Genomic DNA, 24,945 nt, shown 5'->3' with positions numbered 1-24,945 from the left:
ACTTGGGCTGCCAGGTCCGCTCCCAGATCTTAGTTATCCCTATTGAACTGTTCACAAGTGGTTACAAAAGAGAAGGTTGCCCTTGTAAAGTCATTGTCAACAAACAACACTTGACGAGGTATTTCTAGCATGAGATCAAGAGATTTGATAGAATATATTGTGCCAGTTTTTTGCAAGCATCAGGAACTTAAGTTAACTGATTTAACAGAGTAGTTACTGGAAAAGAACCCACTGATTGGAATAGCTACATCTCAAAGTAAGTTTGCTTTTTGCCTTGGTAAGTAAATTTTATTGTTAATATCATCAATGAAACTTTGGAGAATATCTCCAGCTTTGTACAGATGATGGGAGTGATTTATAAATATAGCTATTAATCAACATAGCAAATTTTGAAAAGAATTAATGAGGTAATCAGGAATATAGAATGCTGTCATTTCAGGGTCTAGTACAGCATGCATGTACAGATCATTAACATTACAAATTTATTGGGCTGAATTGTCTGTCCCAAAACTAGGGCATTTATGGTCATTGCTACTGGCAAATAATAATATCTTGGATTGGAAGATTGGCATGCTGAATCACCATCCTGACAATTTCCTCCCCTTTTGCCAGCTGCTTGCTGTCCAGTGGAAGTCGGAAGGCCAGAGCCTCCAGTCTTGCATTCTCTGTCACCTGTGAAGTAGGTGCCACTTCCTGGATCAGTCCTGAACATTCTTCTTCTACTGCTTCATTTCTGAATGCAATATATTGGTTCCTAATCACCTTGCATTGCTGGTGATCTTGGTGTGATTTGCTTTTTTTTGATTTCACAGAAAGAGATCCTGAATATATTACCATACACGGTAGTGACCACCACACCATAACAAATAAAGACACCCCGACTTAAGAACCATGGGTTCTTCATAAAACAAAAGGACAATACCTTAATTAATAACTAACTTAATAATGATCAATGGTCTATATTTTTGCATCACATTTGAAATTCCCAGAGCATTTCAGAATGTTTGTTTTGCTTTGTCCATTGGGTGAGAGTATTACTTGAAGATGTTTCAGGCAAACAGAAAAATATTTTTGGTGAGGAAGAACCAATCGTTCTTGAACTGTTCCACACCCTTGCTTGCTCTCTCAGTTCTGTTTTTAATATAACCCCTTAAAATTGGATTATCAGTATGTGCAGTAGCAGGTCACTTTGTTTTCAGCACAATGAAATGTTTAGCAGGCCGATTGACTGCTGAACTCTGTTGTAAGTTCAATTTGGACAGGGAACGGCATGCTATCACTGAGAAAACTACCCAGCTGGCCTTTAGATGAATTAGCTAGTAAAGTGTCAAGTGACTAGCTCAGTGAATTTTAAATATAGTTTACAAAATAAATCTGGAGTAAAATAAGTACTGTACCTCTTGTTATGACAGTGAAGCTGCTGGATAATGGCAAAAGCCCACTTGGCTCATTGAAACAGATTTTTTGTTTAAATTTGGTAAGCATACTCTGTCATCTTACAGAGCCTGACCTGAGTGAGGCTGTCAACGTAGAGCCCTGTTCTGGAATCTTACCAACCTCTGGATATGGCCTAGAATTCCAAAGCAAAAGGTGGTCCAAAATGTACCTGAATGCTGCCTTTGGGGATGGACCATAAATCAAAGGCTTGCCAGCGGTGCCAATGTCCTGAGGAAATGAAATAAAATTTAATAACAAATCTTAGCTTCATCCACTGAGTTGAGTGAAGAAAGAGCCTACAGAGATGGCATGTTGGAAGCATGTAGGTCGGGTTGTATCAGTTGGGAGAGAAATTGTGAACATTTCAAGGTAAAGACCCATCGTCAGAACTGGAAAGGTGAGAAGGCAGATGTGATTTAAGTTGCAAAGGCAGGAAGATGGAGAAAGCCTGTTATGGTGTGCAGACCAAAGTTGTCAAGTTAAAACAATTACGATGCATCTAATCAAAAGATAAATTGCTGTTGTTGAACTTGTGTTGGGGCAACACAGAAGGCCAGAGGCAGTGGTCAGAAGGTAGTGGAATGGAGAATTAAAGTGATGGATGACTGGAAGCTTGTGGTTATCCATATGGATAGAAATGTAATGTTCTGCAAAGATTTAATTTCTCTGACTGCAGCATACCAACTGGAGGTCTAAGTTCAGGAGCAACATGTCATCTTCTGACAAAGCATGTTGCATCTCATGGGAATTAATGTTCAGTTTAATAATTTTAGATAACTCCTCCCTTCCATAGATATGGCTTAATCTTTATTTCATTTTGTGAAATTATTTTGTTCCAACTGATAGTTTTAAGAATGGATGTTGCCTTTTTCAACTTTAGTCTGCACGCTTTCACAGACATATCCCACGCATTCTCCAGCTTCCTGTCTCTGCAGCTTACAATATTAGTGTCTTCTTGCTTTTCTAGTTCTCTTGTGGGGTACGTACGTAACTCAGGACATTGGCTCTGTTTGTCTTTGTCCACTGATGCTTGCTGACTCTCAGGGCATTCACAACTTTATTGTTTTCAACATCCAGCATCTACATTTTTATTGCATGAAGAAATCGCATGTGGTTAAATGGATATTTTTAAGGTAAATATGTTTGCAAGCTCTAATTATTTTACTTCACCTATATTTGAAATCTGCCAATGGGAAATTTAAAGGAATGCTATTTAAGTCAGTTATTTTATTTGGACTGTAATGTGTGACTCTTCAGAATATGACACTTCTAAGATCAGTGCAAGGATTTTAGTATTTTTGCAATTAAATTTGTTTTTCTTTCTGTTTAGAACTTATTCCCCCTGGAATCTGCAGCATTCTCAATCCAGCAAATATTTATTCAAACAATGAGGTTAAGTTGGGGAACATTGAAATCTATGGATTCGATTATGATTATACTCTTGCACAGTACTCCAATTCTGTGCACACAATGATCTTTGACACTGCACGTGAAATCCTCATTGATCAATACAAGGTATGTTATCCGTCAATAGGTTTTTAAAGAACGTCATGAGTCCTGCTGAAGGGTCTCAGCCTGAAGCATTGACTGTTCTCTTTTCCATAGATGCTGCCTAGCCTGCTGAGTTCCACCAGCATTTTGTGTGTGTTTGCTGAAATATTAACTGCTTCTCTCTCCACATATGCTGGCTGATCTGAGTCCTTATGGGACTTTGCATTTTTATTTGTAGCTTTTTGAAATTATTTCAAGCGTAATTGTCAATTACATTGGAATTCACAAAATGAAATGTATACTGTTGGTAGGTTATGGAATGTAAGGAAACTCTACATTTTCATCTCATGCCAAAGGTGTCCTTGCAGCTTGAAGGTGTTAATCTTCAATAGTTCAACTTATTCTTACTAAATAATATTTTTCTTAGCTATGAGATTATTTTTAATATTAATTGGCAATGGAGTGACTCTGATTTCTACAAGATTTTGTTTGGTAAAATTATTGCCAGTTAATTGGAGTGTGGATTATGTCTAATTATTTACTGTATATAATTAATATAGAATGTAATAACTCTAAGACTCTTGCAGAACATGATGAATTTGTAGATTTCTATACTCTCTGTATAGATTTGTGAAAGCTAGATAATCTAGAGGAGCTTAGATATGTTTTCTGGCAGGTTGAGGAATTGAGTACCATGGGGAAATGGCACAGAAGAGTTAAAACTTGTGACATACCAATCATGATCAGGCTGAATGGAGAGCCAGGCTTGAGCACGAACTGGTCTACTGCTCCTGGGATATTAGACAGACAACATATGAAATACAAGAAACCTCGAGCCTATTCTGCTACATATCATGGCCTCAATATCACTTTCCTCTCTCTCCACGTGCCCAGTAAATTCATTGTAGCTTAAATGCCTGTTAGTCTGTGTCTTGAGTGGTCATTGATTTCCCCTCCACAATCCTCTAGAGTAAAGGATTCCAAATGTTCACTCATTTCCTGACAGAAGGATTGGACAACTCCTTAAACTGAAACTAAGGGAAACATTATTTTGGTAAAAGTGCAGCAAATTCCTCTCTAAACTTGTGTTTCAATAAGATTGCTTCTCATTCTTTTAAATTCCATTGAACATAGACCTATGCAGTTCAGCCTTTTCTCAGAGATCCAGGTGCAAATGTGTCCTTCATTAAATATGGAGATAAGAACCATGTGTACTACTCCAGGTGTTGTCAATGCTATCCTAATTGTAGGTTAAGTAACCCTTTTGATAAAGCTTAATATTCCATTGGAATTCCAAAATACCAACATGGTAACTTTTGTTCCATAGTCTTTGAAACCCAGATCCCCTTGCACTTCTACGTATGAATAATTTTGCTTTGTTATTTTCCCTTCAGATAGGTAGATACTTTATTAATGCCAAAGGAAATTACAGTGGCTCAGTAGCATTACAAGTGCACTGATTTACAAATATTAGAAGAGAAGTAAAAATATTACCTTTAAAAATAAGATGTACAAGATTTACAAGTTCAGTCTGATAAGATGGTAGTGCAAGAACAATCATAATATTATACAGTAAGGGGTGCACATTCACACCGTCCAGATAAGAATTGATGGCAGTTTTGCACAGGGTGTCCTCAGTAGCAGGGTGTGGTAAACGGAGATTAAACAGCTTTGGTAAACAGAGGTTAGGAACAGTCTGACAGGAGGGGTCATCACTTCCCCAGCTATAGGTTGACTCAGAGCTGAAAGGCCAAGAGTAAGAATGACCTCATAGTGCTCTTTGGAGCAGCGTAGTTGCCTTAGCCCATTACTAACAGTGCTCCTCTGTTCAGCCAAGGTGGCAAGCGTAGAGTGAGAAATATTGTCCAAAATTGCCAGGATTTTCTGTGGCGCCCTTTGTTCTACCACAGCCTCCAGTGAGTCCAGTTTGACTCCTATAACAGAGCCAGCCTTTCTAATCAGTTCATTGAGCCTGTTGGCAGCACCCATGTTGATGCAATTGCCCCAGCACAACTCCGCAAAGAAAATTGTACTGGTGACAACAGACTGGTAGAACATGTGAAGGAGAGGCCAACATACTCCAAAGGTCCTCAATCTCCTCAGGAAGTAGAGGTGACTCTGGCCCTTCTTGTACACAGACTCTGTGTTGGTGCTCCACTCAAGTCTGACATCCAGGTACCCCTGGGGGTCCTCATCCTCACCATCAATGGTAACGGGGAGCAGTGCAGGTTTAGTCTTCATCATCACCTCCTTTGTCTTACTGACCACATTTTCCTGTCTGGTACTCCATCTGCCAACCTCTTGCCCATTCAGTTATCCTTTCTATATCCTCCTCCAACCCGTACGGTTTTGTTTTAAGTATTGAACCAGTAATCAGCAGCATAGAAACAGGTACAGAAGGTGACTTTGAGAGCTGTGGAAAGAAAATGCTGGTGGAAAGAATATAATGAATGATGTTGCAAAGGGATGGAATGGGCTAAGATCTTCGAAGGGTCCTGTAGGTGGAAATTTTGAGACTGCAGATATGTGAAGATTAGAGATGGCATTACTGAAGTCTCTGATTTGAAGAGTGTTATCAGATAAATCAGCCCAGAAGGAGAGCTTGTGTACATGATTAGCTGATATTAGAGTCATTCAATATGTGAATTTCAAGATTTTGCTGGCTTCATTGGACAATTACGTGCTAATGTAACAACCTCCATTGTACAGCATGGAACTGACTTGTACATAGGGTCAAGGCCTGCTTTTGGATGGAAGAACGGTGGGATGTTTCTGGTGACCTTTATGCTTCATTACTCAGAGAGGGAAGGACCAGCTGGATTTACTCTTTCCTCCCCCTCAGTCTCTTGTAGTTTGTCATGTATTTTTATATTTTGTGTTTGTTCACAAGATATAGATGTCCTGGACAATGCCTGCCATTTTATTGTTCATCCAAAATTGCCTCTGAACTGAAAAAGTCCACCACTTGGGGAGGGCATGGAGTTGCATCCCTCCAGGCCAGATATATTTTATTCCTTGAAGGACCTTTGTTCCTATAAATAAATATTCTATAGACGTAGTCTAAATTTTCACCTGAAGGGTTCCACAATGATTCTAATGACCATTGTGACTTCCAGGACCTGAAGGCAGACCAAGAAAGATCAGTCCTTTGTACGTCACCAACGCAAAAAGAAACGCACATCAAAAAGATAAGATTACACCTGCAACTTTGGTGTTTGGTTTACAGGCACTATATTTCTGATACCTTCTCAGCGCCAGATGAGAGACAAATAAACAGGAAATCCTAACGTTGGGTGCTGTCTCTGTGATACTATGTATTCTCTAGGATTACATGCATTTCCATGGATGTTCCAGTTTCCCCTGACATCCCAAAGACATACTGATAGGTTAATTACCAATTGAAAATTACAGTAATCCTAGTGTAGGTGAGAGGCAAATAAATCAAAGAATGGAAGGCTGAATAAGAAGGAATGGGTAGCTGGGGCTTAGTGAAATAAGAGGATGATTGAGATTGCTGGCCTGGCAGCTGACAAGAGCTAAATGGCTATTTTTTAATGTGGTAGTAAATAAGCAGTTTTTGATCCTATATTTTTGTTTTTTTCTCAATCACATCTAGATGATATTATTATATTGGTATGTACATCAGGGTGTAATTATATACTTTGCATGGATTTCATCGAGTAAACTGTACACACGGATCTCCGTGCATTAAATCAGTTCTACAGGATTAATGGCCATGGTGAATTCTTTGTGTCACTCTTGACAGACGCTAATTGATTGGCATAATTAATGCAGTTCATTCACTAACAAGCAAAAGAAATCATTAATTGTTGCATTAGGAAAGGAGCCAAAAATTACTGCTGTAATGGTCAGTACTCTCCTGGAGTTGTTTTGTATCTGCTAAATGGTTGATAAAGGAAATGAATTTAACATTTGCATGTTAAAGCAATTTCAAGGCTTTGTTCTTGTTTAGGAAATGTTTATGCTTGAAGTTACATGCAGAATCAGTTCTTTAAAGAAAGGCGCAGTGTTAGTTATAATGTTCAGCTGAAGTGGTGCAACGCTGACCGTCTGACTTCTCTGTGGTAATGGGAGTTCTGACACTCTTCCCAAAGGTCAACACAGGATGGGGGGCACACAGACACTGGCTGCATTTGATTAGGTATCAGTGTAGTAGGGTCCAAACACAAAACAAGTCAAAGGTAATAACTTAAAAGGCGTATTGTAGGTAAGAGTTCCACTTAATTTGATGAAGTTTTATTAATATGATTAGACAGGTTTCAGAATGAAAGCTCAAAGCATTTCAAATTTTATTGCTTGCAATAGTTTATGTTGCATTTCTGCCTGTGTGTTCTGCTCCGTTTCAAGGGTATGGTTCTGCCAGTTCCCCTTCTGTTTCCAGGCACGTAAAGGCCAGCAGTGTTTAGCCTGTATTGTGTGAACTCTTTCAACAATGTGCAGCTGGCAAAAGTTTTAAACATTTTTCCTCTTAAGTGTTTATTTTCATCTTCAATTATCTCTTGTAGTATCCAGAAGGGATCAAGGAGTATGAATACCAACCAAATTTTGCCATCAGAGGCCTCCATTATGATGTGCGGAAGGTAACAGTTCAATAAGGAATCAGTCTTCATTAACAAGTGTGTAGTAAATAAGTCTGCCCAGCCAAACTTCAGTGTTACTTATCATCACCCTCCCTCTTAGCAGAATGTGCATGATTTTACTTGAAGCCACACTACATTAATGAACGTAGACATGTGAATTTTTAAATACACAATCCATTAATGAATGTATACATGTGAATTTTGTAGTTCCTGCAAATGTTGGAAATCCAGAGGAACACGTGCAAAATGCTGGAGGAACTTGGCAGATTAGGGAGTGTTATGTCTTCCCTGAATTGGATTGTTATTTTATTTCTAATTACTAGCTCTTACTGCTTGCTTGAGGGTACCCAACTGTTGTTGTTTGCTTACTATCACATTGTTAAGTAATTGGCTTTCATCATCAGGGTGGCCATTTTATATCGTTTGTATATTTCAATCAGTTGTTGGAAGTCAAGGGAGTTTTGAGCAGTGTTTGAATCTGCTTTTTGTTACTGTAAGTTCCAAAAGGAGAAGTACTGTATTTTTACATGGACACCTAGCATACTGTAATTACCTTCAAGTACAGCTATGCCAGGACTGGAGTTATCTGTCTTGCTTGAGTAATGGGGAAAGTCCCTGAGTGAGGGTAGTGTAGGCAGTATCTATGGAGATGATGAAGCAGTCGATTTTTCAGGCCAGGGCCCTTCAACTGCCAAGGGTCTTGGCCTGAAATATTCTTCTGTTATAGATGCTGCTTGATCTGCTGTTCCTCCAGCATTTTGTGTGTAAATTTTCTCCTGTAAGCCAGTCAAGCTTTGAAGCTGGGTAAACTTTGGTATCCATTAACGTTAACTTAGTTAAAATCTTCAAACACGAGGAAATCTGCAGATGCTGGAAATTCAAACACCACACACAAAATGCAGGTGGAGCACAGCAGGCCAGGCAGCATCTATAGGGAGAAGCACTGTTGACATTTCGGGCCGAGACCCTTCGTCAGGACTAACTGAAAGGAAAGATAGTAAGAGATTTGAAAATAGTGGGGGGAGGGGGAAATGCGAAATGATAGGAGAAGACCAGAGGGGTTGGGATGAAGCTAAGAGCTGGAAAGGTGATTGACGAAAGTGATACAGAGCTGGAGAAGGGAAAGGATCATGGGACAGGAGGCCTCAGGAGAAAGAAAGAGGGAGGGGAAGCACCAGAGGGAGATGGAGAACAGGCAGAGTGATGGGCAGAGAGATAGAAAAAAAACAAACAACTAAATATGTCAGGGATGGGGTAAGAAGGGGAGGAGGGGCATTAATGGAAGTTAGAGAAGTCATTGTTCATGCCATCAGGTTGGAGGCTACCCAGCTGGTATATAAAGTGTTGTTCCTCCAACCTGAGTTTGGATTCATTTTGACAGTCGAGGAGGCCATGGATAGACATATCAGAATGGGAATGGGACGTGGAATTAAAATGTGTGGCCACTGGGAGATCCTGCTTTCTCTGGGGGACCGAGCGTAGGTGTTCAGCGAAACAGTCTCCCAGTCTGCGTCGGGTCTCACCAATATACAAAAGGCCACACTGGGAGCACCGGACACAGTATACCACACCAGCCGACTCACAGGTGAAGTGTCGCCTCACCTGGAAGGACTGTCTGGGGCCCTGAATGGTGGTGAGGGAGGAAGTGTAAGGGCAGGTGTAGCACTTGTTCCACTTACAAGGATAAGTGCCAGGAGGGAGATCGGTGGGAAGGGATGGAGGGGGACGAGTGGACAAGGGAGTCGCGTAGGGAGCGATCCCTGCGGAAAGCAGAAAGGGGGGGAGGGAAAGATGTGCTTGGTAGTGGGATCCTGTTGGAGGTGGCAGAAGTTATGGAGAATTATACGTTGGACCTTGTCCTCACCTACTACCCCACCAGCCACCAGGACCAACATATAATTCTCCTTAACTTCGGCCACCTCCAACAGGATCCCACTACCAAGCACATTTTTCCCTCCCCCCTCTTTCTGCTTTCCACAGGGATCGCTCCCTACATGACTCCCTTGCCCACTCGTCTCCCCCCCCCCCCCCATCCCTTCCCACTGATCTCCCTCCTGGCACTTATCCTTGTAAGCGGAACAAGTGCTACACCTGCCCTTACACTTCCTCCCTCACCACCATTCAGGGCCCCAGACAGTCCTTCCAGGTGAGGCAACACTTCACCTGTGAGTCAGCTGGTGTGGTATACTGCGCCCGGTGCTCCCAGTGTGGCTTTTTACATATTGGTGAGACCCGATGCAGACCAGGAGACCGTTTCGCTGAACACCTGTGCTCTGTCCGCCACAGAAAGTAGGATCTCCCAGTGGCCACACATTTTAATTCCACGTCCCATTCCCATTCTGATATGTCTATCCATGGCCTCCTCGACTGTCAAAATGAATCCAAACTCAGGTTGGAGGAACAACACCTTATATACCGGCTGGGTAGTTTCTAACCTGATGGCATGAACATTGACTTCTCTAACTTCCGTTAATGCCCCTCCTCTCCTTCTTACCCCATCCCTGATATATTTAGTTGTTTATCTTTTTTCTATCTCTCTGCCCATCACTCTGCCTGTTCGCCACCTCCCTCTGGTGCTCCCCCCCCACCTTTCTTTCTCCCGAGGCCTCCCGTCCCATGATCCTTTCCCTTCTCCAGATCTGTATCACTTTCGCCAATCTCCGTTCTAGCTCTTAGCTTCATCCCACCCCCTCCGGTCTTCTATCATTTCGCATTTCCCCATCCCCCAACTACTTTCAAATCTCTTACTATCTTTCCTTTCAGTTAGTCCTGACGAAGGGTCTTGGACGAAAAGTCGACAGTGCTTCTCCCTGTAGATGCTGCCTGGTCTGCTGTGTGCTACCAGCATTTTGTGTGTTTTAGTTAAAATCTTGTTCTGTCTCTGTTTTCAGCTTTCTTTTTTTAGTTCATTTTAATGTCTCCACGGCTCTTATGGTGTCTGATGAATTTCCTTTTATTTAATGTTTAATTTACCCGCTTTTTTATTCTCCCAGTTTTTGTTTCTCATTTGCCTTTCTGTCTTCCATATTAACTTTCATTTCCCCTTTTTACGTGCGCTTCTTTCTTTTCCTGTTTCCATTAAGCTTTATTCATTTGACTTTAAAATGTTAACTAGTTTCTTCTGTGGCATCACGTGTATCTTTTCCATGGGAGGTGTATATGGCTGGGAATGACTTGATTCCACCTGCCTTATTCACTGTACAGATCTGCATGCTGTATTTTGTGATGGAAAGATAGTCCATCTACTGAGACACTTTTCCTTTTTCTGAGATATAATGGGACAGTTTGGTTAAGCATTATAGCCTTACAATAACCACATATACTTTGCAACACAATGCTCACTCAGCTCTGCTATACTGTATGAAAACAGACTATCTGGTTAATATAAATTGGTCTCAAGTACTTCAATGTTTACATGTTTGCTACATAAGTTCAGCATCATTAGTTGTTCCCGTCGGTGGCTTCCTCATTCCCTCATTTAGTGAGAAATGTTATGGTCTATGATTCTCTTACCTGCATATCTTGTCTAGGGGGTTAATTAATGTTGTTAACTAAATCTTGTTCCTACATGGTCTACTGTCTTTTGCAAGGCAGGTCAATTGCAAATCCAAAATAATTGGAGTGCATGAAAAATATGCCACTTGAATGGATGCTCATCCATTTTTATTGGTGAATGTTCCACTGATACATCCTTACTATAGGATCTAAATCTTGAAATTTCTTAACATTGTATTACTGTTTGCTTCTTGTACCAGTTACAGACTACTAATAAGTACTGGTCTTGCCAGTGACAGTCCTGTCCCAGAAACAGACATGCTACTATTTCCTTGTGTGGGTAAATTCCAAGCATTGTATCAATGATTACTGTTCAGTGATGGCAAATTCTGTCTGGATACCAAATGTAAGTGTCTCAACTCAATCAGGTGAATGTGAAATGCAGCTCTATTGACTTGTGTCATTGCTCTTGATCGATGGGAACAAAAATCTATTTTAACTGACATATCAGATTTGTGTGAACTTCTCCCTAAGCCAGACTGTGAAACGGGTTATTACATGGCAGTAATTTTGCTCTGAATTTAAAGTCCAGTATATAAATTTGCACTTTGTTTTTGATAGGGAGTTCTAATGAAGATTGATGCTTTCCACTATGCTCAGTTAGGAACGGTGTATCGGTATGTAATCTATGCTGCTATACAATATTTTATGTGAAATGGGAACTAGACCATAAGACATAGGAACAGAATTAGGCCATTTGAACCATTGAGTCTGCCCTGCTATTCAGTCACGGCTGAATTATTATTCTTCTCACCCTTTCAAAACTTAAAACAGAAGTTAATATTCACTTTCTGCACTGCAGCAGTTTCAGAATTAGTTCTTGAGTAACGTTGTTAGCACAGTGTTTATTACCCATCCTGAGAAGTGATGTAGAATGTTTGTTGATAGAACTCTTGTAGTCATCTGATATCCTAATGCTTTCCCTTCATGTGGAATGCATGTTCTGTCAATAATATGTATGTAACCCCCTGGGTCACCTCAGGCTCGCTCAGCTCGTTCTCGTCTAGGGGGAGCAGCCTTCGGCCCCGCCAGACTGGGTAATCAGCTGGTGTGGATGCTGTGTGATGTCCCCGCCTCACCCAAAAACAGACAGTACACCATAAGCGATTAAATGAGTACAATTTATAAAGGTTACGATAACTAAGTGATTAATAACGATACAGTATATATGAAGAGAAAAAAATAAAGAAAAGGCGCCAAACTTATCAAAGTCCAAACCACTTCGTGCACAACCGTTGGAGCTCAATTACTGAAGTCTTCTGGCCACCATTCGATCCCCTCCGAACTCCTCGACTAGCAGCTCAGGACCCTCCGAAGTGGTCAACCAAGCACTTCTAGCTTCATCCCCTCCTCCTTGGAGTACCTCCGGGCCTCAGACCCCCGCTTGGGGTCCGTTCCTCGCCCAGTTTACAGCATTGCGTCCTCTCTCTCGACCCCCTCGCGCCGATCTGCCCAAAAGCCCGTCAACAAAAGCTTACAGACTCGGAAGAAAGAACATTAATCCCCATTTGGTTTACAAAGGAATACAATTCTCCCAGCACTCTCTCGCAACAAAGAAACATTCCTGTGTTTAACAAACAAAGAAGCCCTTTCCCAAATGTAACAAAGAAAAAAAAGAATACATGTAATTAATATGTAGATGTTTACAGGGGACTCAGTCCAGTACCAGATGATGAAGTGTTACACATGTATGATGGAACCCAGCATGTTCCTCTACATCGAATGAGTGACTTCTATGGCAAGGTAACTTTTCTTTTCAGTATTTGTTTATATAATGATAAATACTCAATGTGTTGTAAATTGCAAATACAACGATAAGAAGAAGCTCTTTGAGTTTGAGATATGCATTTAAAAGGTCAATGAGGAATTGGAGAGAAGGCGAGAACTGTTCATTGGTGAGCAGGATGAGAAACTTAGATGATCTGCCAATTTGATGAAGTTGAGAGTGGTGTGAGCTGGAGGTCTAGGAGCAGGCTGTTTGACTTAAGGTTCTGGCAAAGACACACAGAATTCCATTTGTTTTCATTGATCAGCTGTGCTTTCTGATCTTATCCAAGAGAAATCATTGTCAGGATAGCACAGGCTACTCTGGTGATGATGGCTGGTTCTTGGCTTGTGAAGTTCTAGAGGGAAGAAAGGTCCCCAGGGGCGACAGCACGATGGTTGGTGACTGTAGAGGCCAGTTCTAGATGTGCAGACTCTGGTGCAGTAGGGACACGGGAACAGCTGGGATGCAGCGCTTGGGTCACAGGATCCTTCCTGCGTCTCCTCTTCACCAGATGCTCTTCTGAATTCTTCAAAATTCTTGGCTGCTCCATGGATCAGTGTTCCCCAGCGGTCTGTTTCAAGTCCGCTGCTGACACTCGTTGACCTCAATATTTGCCTGAGAGAGCTGCTGCTTAAGTTGGTCTTTGTACCTCTTGCATGGAGAACCACAACCTCTCTTGCCCTGAGAGAGTTCTCTGTAGAGTACCTGGAGTTGTGTGTGTGAAACACGTGGCCTGGCCAGCGGAGTTACCTGAGAGCAAAGTGGTTTCAGTGCTTGGAAGTTGAGCTTGTCCAGGACCTGGTTGTTGGAGATGCGATCCTGCCAGTCGATACCCATGATGGAGCAGAGGCAGCGCTGACAGAAGCGCTTGAGCAACTGGATTTGCTTGTGGTACAAGACCCAGGTTTCAGAGCCGTACAGCAGTGTTGTGACAATGGCACCACTGTATACCTGGATTTTTGTGGACAAGTGCAGCTGGTAGTCCTTCCACACACATTTCTGGAGGCACTGTTGGCTCTAGTGAGTCGATTGTCAACGTCCCTTACTACGGTAGTGTCAGGAACTTCTCCACCTTGGTGAAAGGGGAGGCATAAATGGTGATACGAAGTGCGTTTATAAACACCACGAGGGGACCTTCTGATGGAGGATCATTGCTTTCTTCAGATGGACTGTTAACCCAAAAGCTCTTGCAGCCTTGGCAAACTGAGTGACTGCAGCCTGTATTGCGTCCTCTGTGCGTGAGAAGAGCACAGTCATCCACTTGTGCAGCTCAAGAATGGCTTCTTGCTTGGCTTTTGTTTGGGGAAGAGGGCGGCGGAGGCTGAAGATATTTCTGTCAGTGCGGAACTGAATGCAGATGCTCTCAAAGGTGGGCTTGTTTAACCGCCTTTTAACTCGGAAACCATTAGAAGGTCTACAGACTTTTGTCCCCATTCTGAGATATTTCTGCAGACTATTTATAGGACAAGCCTACAATTATTTGAATATGCTTGAGATATTGCTTTTATGTGTTAACTACAAACACCTATTTACTTTTTCTTTCAAGGGTACTTGTTCCTTACCCTTTCTTAATAAAGTTAACTCATTGTGCCTGACTTGATATGTTCCAGCCGACACAGCAGTCACTGGCTGAGACTGTTCGTGGCAGGGAGAGAAGATTTTGCACTACACTGTCACTACTTCAATTAGTTTATTGCCTTCCCCTGGCAGGACGTGTGCACTCAGTTCATCAGGTACACCTGCTCATCAAAGTATTATCTAATCAGCCAATCATCTAGCTGATTACTCAATGCAGAAAAGCATGCAGGCATGGTCAAGAGGTTCAGCTGTAATTCAGACCAAACAGCAAAAAGGGAGAGAAATTTGATCTAAGTGACTTTGACTGTGATGCCAAATGGGGTGCTTTGAGTACCTCCTGGGGTTTTCACACACAACAGTCTCTAGAGTTTGCAGAGGATGGTGCTAAAAGCAAAAAAAAAATCCAGTGAGTGGCATTCTGTGGGCAAAAATGCCTTTTTAATGAGAGAGCTCAGAGGAAAATGGTCAAACTGGTTGAAGCTGACAGGAAGACAGGAGTAACTGAAATAACCACACAGTGCTGTGTAGAAATTCATCTCTGAATGCACAGCACATCAAACTTTTTGAAGTGGCTGGACTACAGCAACAGAAGACCACGAACATAACCTCAGTGGCTATATAATTAGGTACGTTTCAAAACCCGAGGGCTTTTAACTGTACAGTATTTCATCAAATAAGCATAAATTTGACATAATAGTTGTGATAAATCTACTGGATTATTGTGAACACATATCTGGTAGTAATCACATGCAATGGCTTTGAGATCTTAAGCAGTTTGAAATTGTTTAGAGGAAAAGTGTCTTTTAACTGAATAATCATATGTTAATTGCAGTGATTTACTGCATGCATGATTGTTTATCACCTTTGGCAGTCAGCCAGGGTCAATAATGACTGACTTCAGCTCCTAAAACATGCTCTCCTTAAGCATTTCACCTCTGAAGAGGGAATAGAGGGAGTTGTGCCAAGCAGATTGGATCAGATTGGTATCATTGTTGGCACAGATATGGTGGGCTGAAGGGCCTTTTCCTGTACTGTTCTATTGTTTGGTTTTGTGGGTCCTGAGATGGCTACAGTGGGAACTACAGATTTGTCCACTGGGCCATTTCTGCACCGAAAGAGCTCATAATGAAGTGCGTGTATGGGATTCAGGGGTCTGGCATACTGTAACCTACCCAACAAAGCTGTGTGTAACTAAGGCCTCAATACTGAGGAAATTAATCTGTGAGAAGACACCAATTTTGATTCACTTCTCCCAATGAATTGGAAGAGTTTGTGGAGAATGTGTCAGTGATATTTTTCCAGTGCCTGCTGTAGGCAGTTTGGGACTCAAAAGCAGGGTCACTGCTGCACGGAAGGCTATAAACTTTATACCAGCTCTGAGGCCCTGATCTTCAAGTACTGTATCTTATTTCTTCCATCAACACAAGGCTATGTTACAGCATTAAATGTAGTGGTAACTTTTATCATCAATGTCTGTCTTTGCTTAAGAAGTGGTTCCTGAGATTGTGAGAAGAAGGAAACGGAGGGCTGAGAGATGGCATGAAGTTGCTTTAGAAGGCGAGGTAAAGGGGAATCCAAGGGCTACATAGATGGACTGTACTGAGAGGAGAATGATAGCAAGGGACAACATTGGTCCCCTTAAAGATCAGAGTTGTCATCTATGTATGGAGCCAAACGAGATGGAGGAGATTTTAAGTAAACTTCTTGCATCTCTATCAGTTTGGGAGATGGACACAGACTATAGAAGTGAGGCAAAACAGCAGGAAGGTCATGGACTGAATACAGTTTACAGAAGAGGGGGGAGTTTGAATAAGTTAGGACTTTATTCCATAGAATGTTGAAGAATGAGAGGAAACTTGATAGAGATTTACAAAATGAAGAGGAGTATGGATAGGGTAAATAGAAGCCGGCTTTTTCGACTGAGGTTGGGTTAGACCAGAACTGGAGGTCATGGGTTTAAGGGTGAAAGGTGAAATGTTTAAGGAGAGCATAAGGGGGAACTTTTCTACTCAGAGGGTGGTGGGAGTGTGGAATGAGCTGCCAGAGCAAGTGGTGGATTTGGGTTCAATTTCAACATTTAAGTGAAATTTAGATACGCACATTGATGGGAAGGGTATGTGGGGGACTAAGGTCTGGGGGCAGGTCGATAGATTAATAGTTTGACACAGGGCCAGATCTCAGTAGCCTGGTGAGCCAGCAGTTAAATGCTGGCCTCACAGGTGACACCAGTGTCCTGGGAATGAAATTGTAAACTTATTGATGTGTAAAGGGGATGAGAGTACAGGTCATAGCCCAACTAAAATAAACAAATCTTTATTGATAAACCTGGTAGTGCATTGTGCTCGTGAAACCAGGCCAGACGTAGCCAACAACAGGTTGGACTGTACTGGACTATTTAAGCTTTGTCTAAACAAAAAAAAATTCCAATGTATTTTAACAAAATATATTGCAACAACAGTTCTGTTTCTTTTTGTTTTGCAATATGTTTACATGTCAGTTTTAAATATTGTACCTTGTGTCTCTTCTGCAAGGTGAGATACTGATATCATGTATTGACACTGAGTAAATTAGTAGAGACTATATTTCTGTAATCTTAAGTGGTAGGCCAGCAAAACTCCTAAATGAATTAAGAGGTTTTTACAAGAGGAGTCCGATGTTTAAAGAGGAAGTCCCATCATATAAAGTTCTAAAAGCAAGTGAATTCCAGATGTCTGATAGATACTACTACAGTTCCAGGTAGAAGTCGCACATTATTGATGCTTAGATTCCCAGATGTCAAGTTCATTAATGCGGCACATTTTGAGTGACATAGTTGATTCCAAAGGCTTCCCAAAGGCTACATTATAGTTTAGCAGTGATTTCTATTGTTCATTCAGTAACTACAGTTGGATTTCAGTTCAAATGGGCAAAGATAACCTAACCCAAAGTGAACTAGTTACAATCGATCAATTTTACCATGACATCATTTGAAAAGAAAACTACTGGGTCTTGAGGACCATCAGTTATAGGAAAAGTTGAATAGACAAGGACTTCATTCACAGGAATATGAGAGAATGAGGTATACAAAATTGAGGAGTAAAGTTGGGGTGAATGCTTGGAGGCTTTTACTGTTCAGATTGGTTTAGACTAGAACTAGAGCTCAGAGGTATAGGGTGAAAGGAGAAATATTTAAGTGGAATCTGAGGGGGTCATCTTCAATCAGAGGATGATGTGTGTGGATCAGGCTGCCAGAGGAAGTGGTAGATGTGGATTCAAATGTAAGCCTTTTTAAAAGACTAAAGATATGCATTCTATGCTTCAACCAAGGCATCTAGTTTACTTACAGAGGCTACAACTCAACTCTGGTAGGTTCCTTTAAGGATCACATCAAAGTAACAGCAAGAAGGTTTGGAATGGTGAGAAGTTGTAACTGAAACTCTAAGGCCTCAGTCAAGCTACAATAGGTAGTTTTTAAAACTCCCCTCTAAGCAGAAGATTGTGATATAAGCGATTTTCTGGGGAATTGTAATGTTGTGATATTATTTATGAATTTGCATTTTGTTTTAATATTTTAGGGCCCTTCAATGAAGCAGTTCATGGATATTTTCTCTCTGCCTGAAATGACTCTTCTGTCATGTGTCAATGACTATTTTATTAATCACAACATTGAATATGACCCTGTTCATCTCTTCAGAGACGTAAGTGTAAGTATAAAAATTTGCTCCACATGAACAATGTTGGTGCGTGGTCAAGTGATTAAGGCTTTGGGCTGGCGATCTGAAGATCATTAGTTTGAGCCTCAGCTGAGGCAGCGTGTGTGCCCTTGAGCAAGGGTCAAGTGGCGGTGGCTGGTGCAGTATGGACAAGACAAGACTTAAACCATGCTGAAATGTTTTGGATAAAAACACAAAATGCTGGTAGAACTCAGCAGGCCAGACAGCATCTATGGGAGAATGTAGTGATGAAGTTTCGGGCCGAAACCCTTCCTCAGGAGTGAAGTAACATGGGATGGTCGAGAGGGGATAAGAAGTGGGGGGAGGGATGAAGTAGAGAGCTGGGAAGTGATAGGCTGAAGGGAAATGGGCTGGGGGAAAATGGAGAATTATGGGAAATAAGAGAGAAAGAAAGAAAGGTAGGGCTGGGGGGAGATTATTGTGAGGGGGGGAAAAAGAGAAAGAAAGAGAACCAGACTAAAATTATAGATAGGGATAGGGTAAGGGGGGCAGGGGTATCAATGGATGTCTGTGAGTTAAATGTTCATGCCGGCAGGTAGGAGGCTACCTAGGCAGGAGATAAGGTGTTGCTCCAGCAACCTGCATGTGGCCTCATCTTGATGGTAGAGGAGGCCATGGACAGACATATCGGAGTGGGAGTGGTCTGTGGAATTGAAGTGTGTGGCCACAGGGAGATCCCGCCACTGCTGGAGGACTGAGCGCCGATGTTCGGTGAAACGGTCTCCCAGTCTGCGGCGGGTCTCCCCAATGTATAAATGGCCACATTGGGAGCACTGGATAGAGTATATCACCCCAGCTGACTCGCAGTGAAGTGGTGCCTCACCTGAAAGGACTGTCTGGGGCCTGGGATGGTGGTGAGGGAAGAAGTGTGGGGGCAGGTGTAGCACTTGTTCCAACCATCCTTCTGCATCCTATCATTGTGTCTGTACTAATTGACAGCTACCAGTGTTGGTCTCAATAGCTGAATGCTCTTAATGACCCCGTGTTCCACTTGTGCCCACACACAGGGTTTCCCAAACTTTTTTATACCATGGACCCCGACCGTTAACTGTGGTGCCTAGGTTGAAAAGCCCTCTGGAGCAGCTGCAGTTGGGCTGTCCAGCTGGGTATTTACAGACATCAGTGCCCACCCACGACATTAATAAGTTGATCTTGAGAACACTGTTATAAAGTATCTGTTGTGACATTTAGGAGGAATTACTAAATCTCGATTAAAGTCTTCATTTTCATGAGTGTTTTATATGCACACACACACGTACCAGACTTGTGTGGCTGTTAGACACCTCACCATGCTCAGAGTAAACAGATACACACACGCACACACACGTACCAGACTTGTGTGGCCATTGGACACCTCACTGTGCTCAGAGTAAACAGATACGCACACGCACACACACACGTACCAGACTTGTGTGGCCATTGGACACCTCACCATGCTCAGAGTAAACAGATACACACACGCACACACACGTACCAGACTTGTGTGGCCATTGGACACCTCACTGTGCTCAGAGTAAACAGATACGCACACGCACACACACACGTACCAGACTTGTGTGGCCATTGGACACCTCACTGTGCTCAGAGTAAACAGATACGCACACGCACACACACACGTACCAGACTTGTGTGGCCATTGGACACCTCACCATGCTCAGAGTAAACAGATACGCACACGCACACACACACGTACCAGACTTGTGTGGCCATTGGACACCTCACCATGCTCAGAGTAAACAGATACGCACACGCACACACACACGTACCAGACTTGTGTGGCCATTGGACACCTCACCATGCTCAGAGTAAACAGATACGCACACACACACACACGTCAGACTTGTGTGGCTGTTAGACACCTCACTGTGCTCAGAGTAAACAGATACGCACACGCACACACACACGTACCAGACTTGTGTGGCTGTTAGACACCTCACCGTGCTCAGAGTAAACAGATACGCACACGCACACACACGTACCAGACTTGTGTGGCCATTGGAAACCTCACCATGCTCAGAGTAAACAGATACACACACGTACCAGACTTGTGTGGCCATTGGAAACCTCACTGTGCTCAGAGTAAACAGATACGCACACGCACACACACACGTACCAGACTTGTGTGGCTGTTAGACACCTCACCATGCTCAGAGTAAACAGATACGCACACACACACACACGTACCAGACTTGTGTGGCCATTGGACACCTCACTGTGCTCAGAGTAAACAGATACGCACACGCACACACACATACCAGACTTGTGTGGCTGTTAGACACCTCACTGTGCTCAGAATGAACAATTTTTAAATAGTGTCAGTTGCATGTGCTTATATTTAAAAAGCAGAGCTTTTTGTCACTGCTAGTTGGCAAGAAATAAGCAGCAGGACAATTCAGGACCATTTTGGTCACTGCAGTTTCAAGCCATCACGGGGCTGGGTTTCAGATTTCTAGATCACTGGAACCTCTTCTGGGGCAGGTGGGATCTGTATAAGAGAGACGGGTTACACCTGAACTACAGGGGGACCAATATACTTGCAGGGAGATTTGCTGGTGTTATTGGGGAGGGTTTAAACTAGATTTGCAGGGGGATGTGAACCAGAGTGCTAGAGTAGACAGTGGAATGGGGGTAAAAATAAATGGTGTTAATAGTTCATGAAAAGTCACAAATAGTAAGGTTGTGTGCGGTGGTAATAATCTTCTGAGGTGTGTATATTTCAATGCGAGGAGTATTGTGGGAAAGGCAGATGAGCTGAGGGCCTGGATTGACACGTGGAATTCTGACATCATAGCCATTAGTGAAGCTTGGCTACAGGAGGGGCAGGACTGGCAGCTCATTGTTCCAGGGTTCCGACGTTTCAGATGTGATAGAGGCAGAGGGATGAAGGGTGGGGGGGTGGCTTTGCTAGTCAGGGAAAATATTACAGCAGTGCTTCGGCAGGACAGATTAGAGGGCTTGTCTACTGAGGCCTTATGGGTGGAGCTGAGAAACAGGGAAGGCATGACCACATTAATAGGGTTGTATTATAGACCACCCAATAGTCAGCAAGAATTGGAGGAGCAAATCTGCAGAGAGATAACAGACAACTGCAGGAGACAGAAAGTTGTGATAGTAGGGGATTTTAATTTTCCACACATTGTTTGAGACTCCCATACAGTTAAAGGTCTAGATGGGTTAGAGTTTGTGAAATGTGTTCAGGTAAGTTTTCTAAATCAATATATAAATGTACCAACTAGGAAGGATGCAATATTAGATTTCCTATTAGGAAATGAGTTAGGGCAGGTGACGGAATTGTGTGTGTAGGGGAACACTTTGGTTCCGGTGATCATAACACCATTAGTTTCAACTTGATCATGGATAAAGATAGATCTGGTCCTCGGGTTGAAGTTCTAAACTGGAAAAAGGCCAAATTTGAAGAAATGGGAAAAGATCTAAAAAGCATAGATTGAAACAGGTTGTTCTTTGGCAAGGATGTGATTGGTAAGTGGGAGGCCTTCAAAGGAGAAACTTGGAGAGTGCAGAGTTTGTATGTTCCTGTCAGGGTTAAAGGCAAAATGAATAAGAATAAGGAACCTTGGTTCTTAAGGGATATTGGAACTCTGATAAAGAAAAAGAGAGAGATGTATAACATGTATAGGCAACACGGAGGAAATAAAATGCTTGAGGAGTATAAAAAGAGTAATAAAATACTTAAGCAAGAAATCAGGAGGGCTAAAAGAAGACATGAGGTTGCTTTGGCAGTCAGGGTGAAGGATAATCCTAAGAGCTTCTACAGGTATATTAAGAGCAAAAGGATAGTAAGGGATAAAATTGGTCCCCTTGAAGATCAGAGTGGTCTGCTATGTATGGAACCAAAAGAAATGGGAGAGATATTAAATGGGGTTTTTGCATCTGTATTTACTGTGGAAACTGGAATGGAGTCTATGGAAACAAGGCAAACTAGTAGAGAGGTCATGGAACTTATACAGATTAAAGAGCAGAAGGTGCTTGCTGTCTTGAGACAAATCAGAGTAGATAAATCCACAGGACCTGACAGGGTATTCCCTCAGACCTTGAAGGAGACTAGTGTTGAAATTGCAAGGGTCCTGGCAGAGATATTTAAAATGTCTATAACCACGGGTCAGATGCCAGAGGATTGGAGGATGTCCATGCGTCCACGGGTCAGGTGCCAGAGGATTGGAGTTGCCTCATGTAGTTCCATTGTTTAAAAAAGGCTCAAAAAGTAAGCCGGGAAATTATAGGCCGGTAAGTTTGATATCGCTAGTAGGTAAATTATTGGAAGGAATACTAAGAGATAGGATCTCCTTGTATTTGGATAGACGGGGACTTATTAGAAACTGTCAGCATGGCTTTGTGCGTGGTAGGTCAATCTATTAGAGTTTTTCGAGGAAGTTACCAGGAAAGTGGATGAAGGGAAGGCAGTGGATGTTGTCTACATGGACTTCAGTAAGGCCTTTGACAAGGTCCCGCATGAGAGGTTAGTTAGGAAGATTCAGCCGCTAGGTATACGTGGATAGGTAGTAAATTGGATTAGACATTGGCTCAATGGAAGAAGCCAGAGAGTGGTAGTGGAGGATTGCTACTCTGAGTGGAGGCCTGTGACTAGTGGTGTGCCACAGGGATCAGTGCTGGGTCCATTGTTATTTGTCATCTATATCAATAATCTGGATGATAATGTGGCAAATTGGATCAGCAAATTTGCTGATGATACAAAGATTGGAGGTGTAGTGGACAGTGAGGAAGGTTTCCAAAGCTTGCAGAGGGATCTGGCCCAGCTGGGCTGACAAATGGCAGATGGAATTTAATGCAGACAAGTGTGAGGTATTGCACTTCGGAAGGTCAAACCAAGGTAGAACATACAAGGTAAATGGTAGGACACTGAGGAGTGCAGTAGAACAGAGGGATCTGGGAGTACAGATACATAATTCCCTAAAAGTGGCGTCACAAGTAGATAGGGTTGTAAAGAGAGCTTTAGGTATGTTGACCTTTATAAATCAAAGTATTGAGTATAAGAGTTGGAATGTAACGGCGAAGTTGTATAAGACATTGGTGAGACCAAATTTGGAGTATTGTGTTCAGTTTTGGTCACCTAATTACAGGAAGGGTATTAATAAGGTTGAAAGAGTGCAGAGAAGGTTTACAAGGATGTTGCTGGGACTTGAGAAACTGAGTTACAGAGAAAGGTTGAATAGGTTAGGACTTTATTCCCTGGAGCGTAGGAGAATGAGGGGTGATTTAATAGAGGTGTATAAAATTATGATGGGTATAGATAGAGTGAATGCAAGCAGGCTTTTTCCACTGAGGCTAGGGGAGAAAAAAACCAGAGGACATGGGTTAAGGGTGAAGGGGGAGAAGTTTAAAAGGAACATTGGGGGGGCTTCTTCACACAGAGTGGTGGGAGTGTGGAATGAGCTGCCAGATGAAGTGGTGAATGCGGGCTCACTTTCGACATTTAAGAAAAACTTGGACAGGTATATGGATGAGAGGTGTATGGAGGGATATGAAACTAAGTTAGGAATGATGAACAATTTGAAGGTATCGACAATCATAAGATATAGGAGCAAAATTGGGTCATTTGGGCCATTTGGCCCATCGAGTCTGCTCCATCATTTCATCATGGCTGCTCTAGTTTTCCCCTCAGCCACAATCTCCTGCCTCCCACCACCGCCCATAACCCTTTGTGCCCTGACCAATCAAGAATCTATCAACCTGTGACTTAAATATACATCAAGGCTTGACCTCCACAGCTGTCTGTGGCAAATAATTCCACAGATACACCACTCCCTGGCTAAAGAAATTCCTCCTCATCTCTATTCTAAAAGGACGTCCCTCTATTTTGAGGCTGTGTCCTCTTGAACGTCACAATGAAAGTGAAGATTTGGAGGATGCAATTGTCAAAAGCATTGTATGAAGGCAGTCCATCACCTGTACTGGGTGAGTGTGCTGATTTTCATTTTCAGTCAGTCAAAGGAATGCACTGGCATACACGAATTAATTCCTCCAATTAATTATTAACTATTACACAGTAGTTCTATAGTACTGTAATAGTATTGATCTAATTTGTTCTATATTTCAATTAAATACATAATTTGTTACTTCATTAAACAACAGTTTGTCTTCTTAATACCTTTTTAACTATTTCCATGAATCTTTGACTAATTGGGCCAAATTAAACTGCTCCTGATGTGCTTCAATTAACCGGAACCATTTCATATAAAATATAAAGTAAAATACTTTATATACATAATATAGGGTGGCATAAAAGATGTAAGGCATCCTTGCCTTCATCATTCGGGGCATTGCATATCTAGAAGTTACTTTGATTTGGCCCCATTTGATGTTTTGTGTGCAGTCTGGCAGTTATTCTATAGAAAGGACGTAGGAGCTTTGGAGAGAGTCCAGAAGAGTTTTCCTGGATTGGAATGTATTAGCTACAGGGAGAGATTGGACAAACTTGGACAGTTTTCTCTGGACCATCAGAGACTGATGGAAGAATATAAAGATATGATGCCTAGGGTAGATAGTTGGAGGACGGCAATGTCAATACTAGAGGGCACATTCTTATCAGGAGAGGGGATGCATTTGAAAATGTGCAAGGAAAGTGTTTTTTAATGATTTGTAGGTGCTGGAACTTACTACCATCAGGATTGGGAGTTGGGAAGGAGGTGGTGGAAGCAGATACAACAGCAACATTTAAGAGACATTTAGTCAAACAGATACAGACATGATATATGAAGATATGGATCATGTGAGGTAGATGGGATTATTTTAATTTGGAATTGTAGTCAGTGGTGGGCCAAAG

At 42.1% G+C, this 24,945-nt stretch overlaps 1 protein-coding gene across 1 annotated transcript in view; it reads left to right on the top strand.

Annotated features, from left to right (window-relative positions):
- LOC132378167 (5'-nucleotidase domain-containing protein 2-like) overlaps positions 1-24,945 on the top strand; it is a 90,592-nt gene that overhangs the window by 9,541 nt on the left and 56,106 nt on the right. Inside the window, exons 2-6 of the mRNA XM_059944903.1 lie at positions 2,768-2,952; positions 7,455-7,529; positions 11,646-11,701; positions 12,734-12,827; positions 17,985-18,113. Of these exons, the coding sequence (XP_059800886.1) occupies positions 2,768-2,952; positions 7,455-7,529; positions 11,646-11,701; positions 12,734-12,827; positions 17,985-18,113 (539 nt within the window). The remainder of the gene's footprint in view (positions 1-2,767; positions 2,953-7,454; positions 7,530-11,645; positions 11,702-12,733; positions 12,828-17,984; positions 18,114-24,945) is intronic.

Source organism: Hypanus sabinus, chromosome 19, assembly GCF_030144855.1.
Source record: "Hypanus sabinus isolate sHypSab1 chromosome 19, sHypSab1.hap1, whole genome shotgun sequence".
In the NCBI taxonomy this organism is placed as follows: domain Eukaryota; kingdom Metazoa; phylum Chordata; class Chondrichthyes; order Myliobatiformes; family Dasyatidae; genus Hypanus; species Hypanus sabinus.
This window is presented reverse-complemented; position numbering and strand designations above follow the sequence as displayed.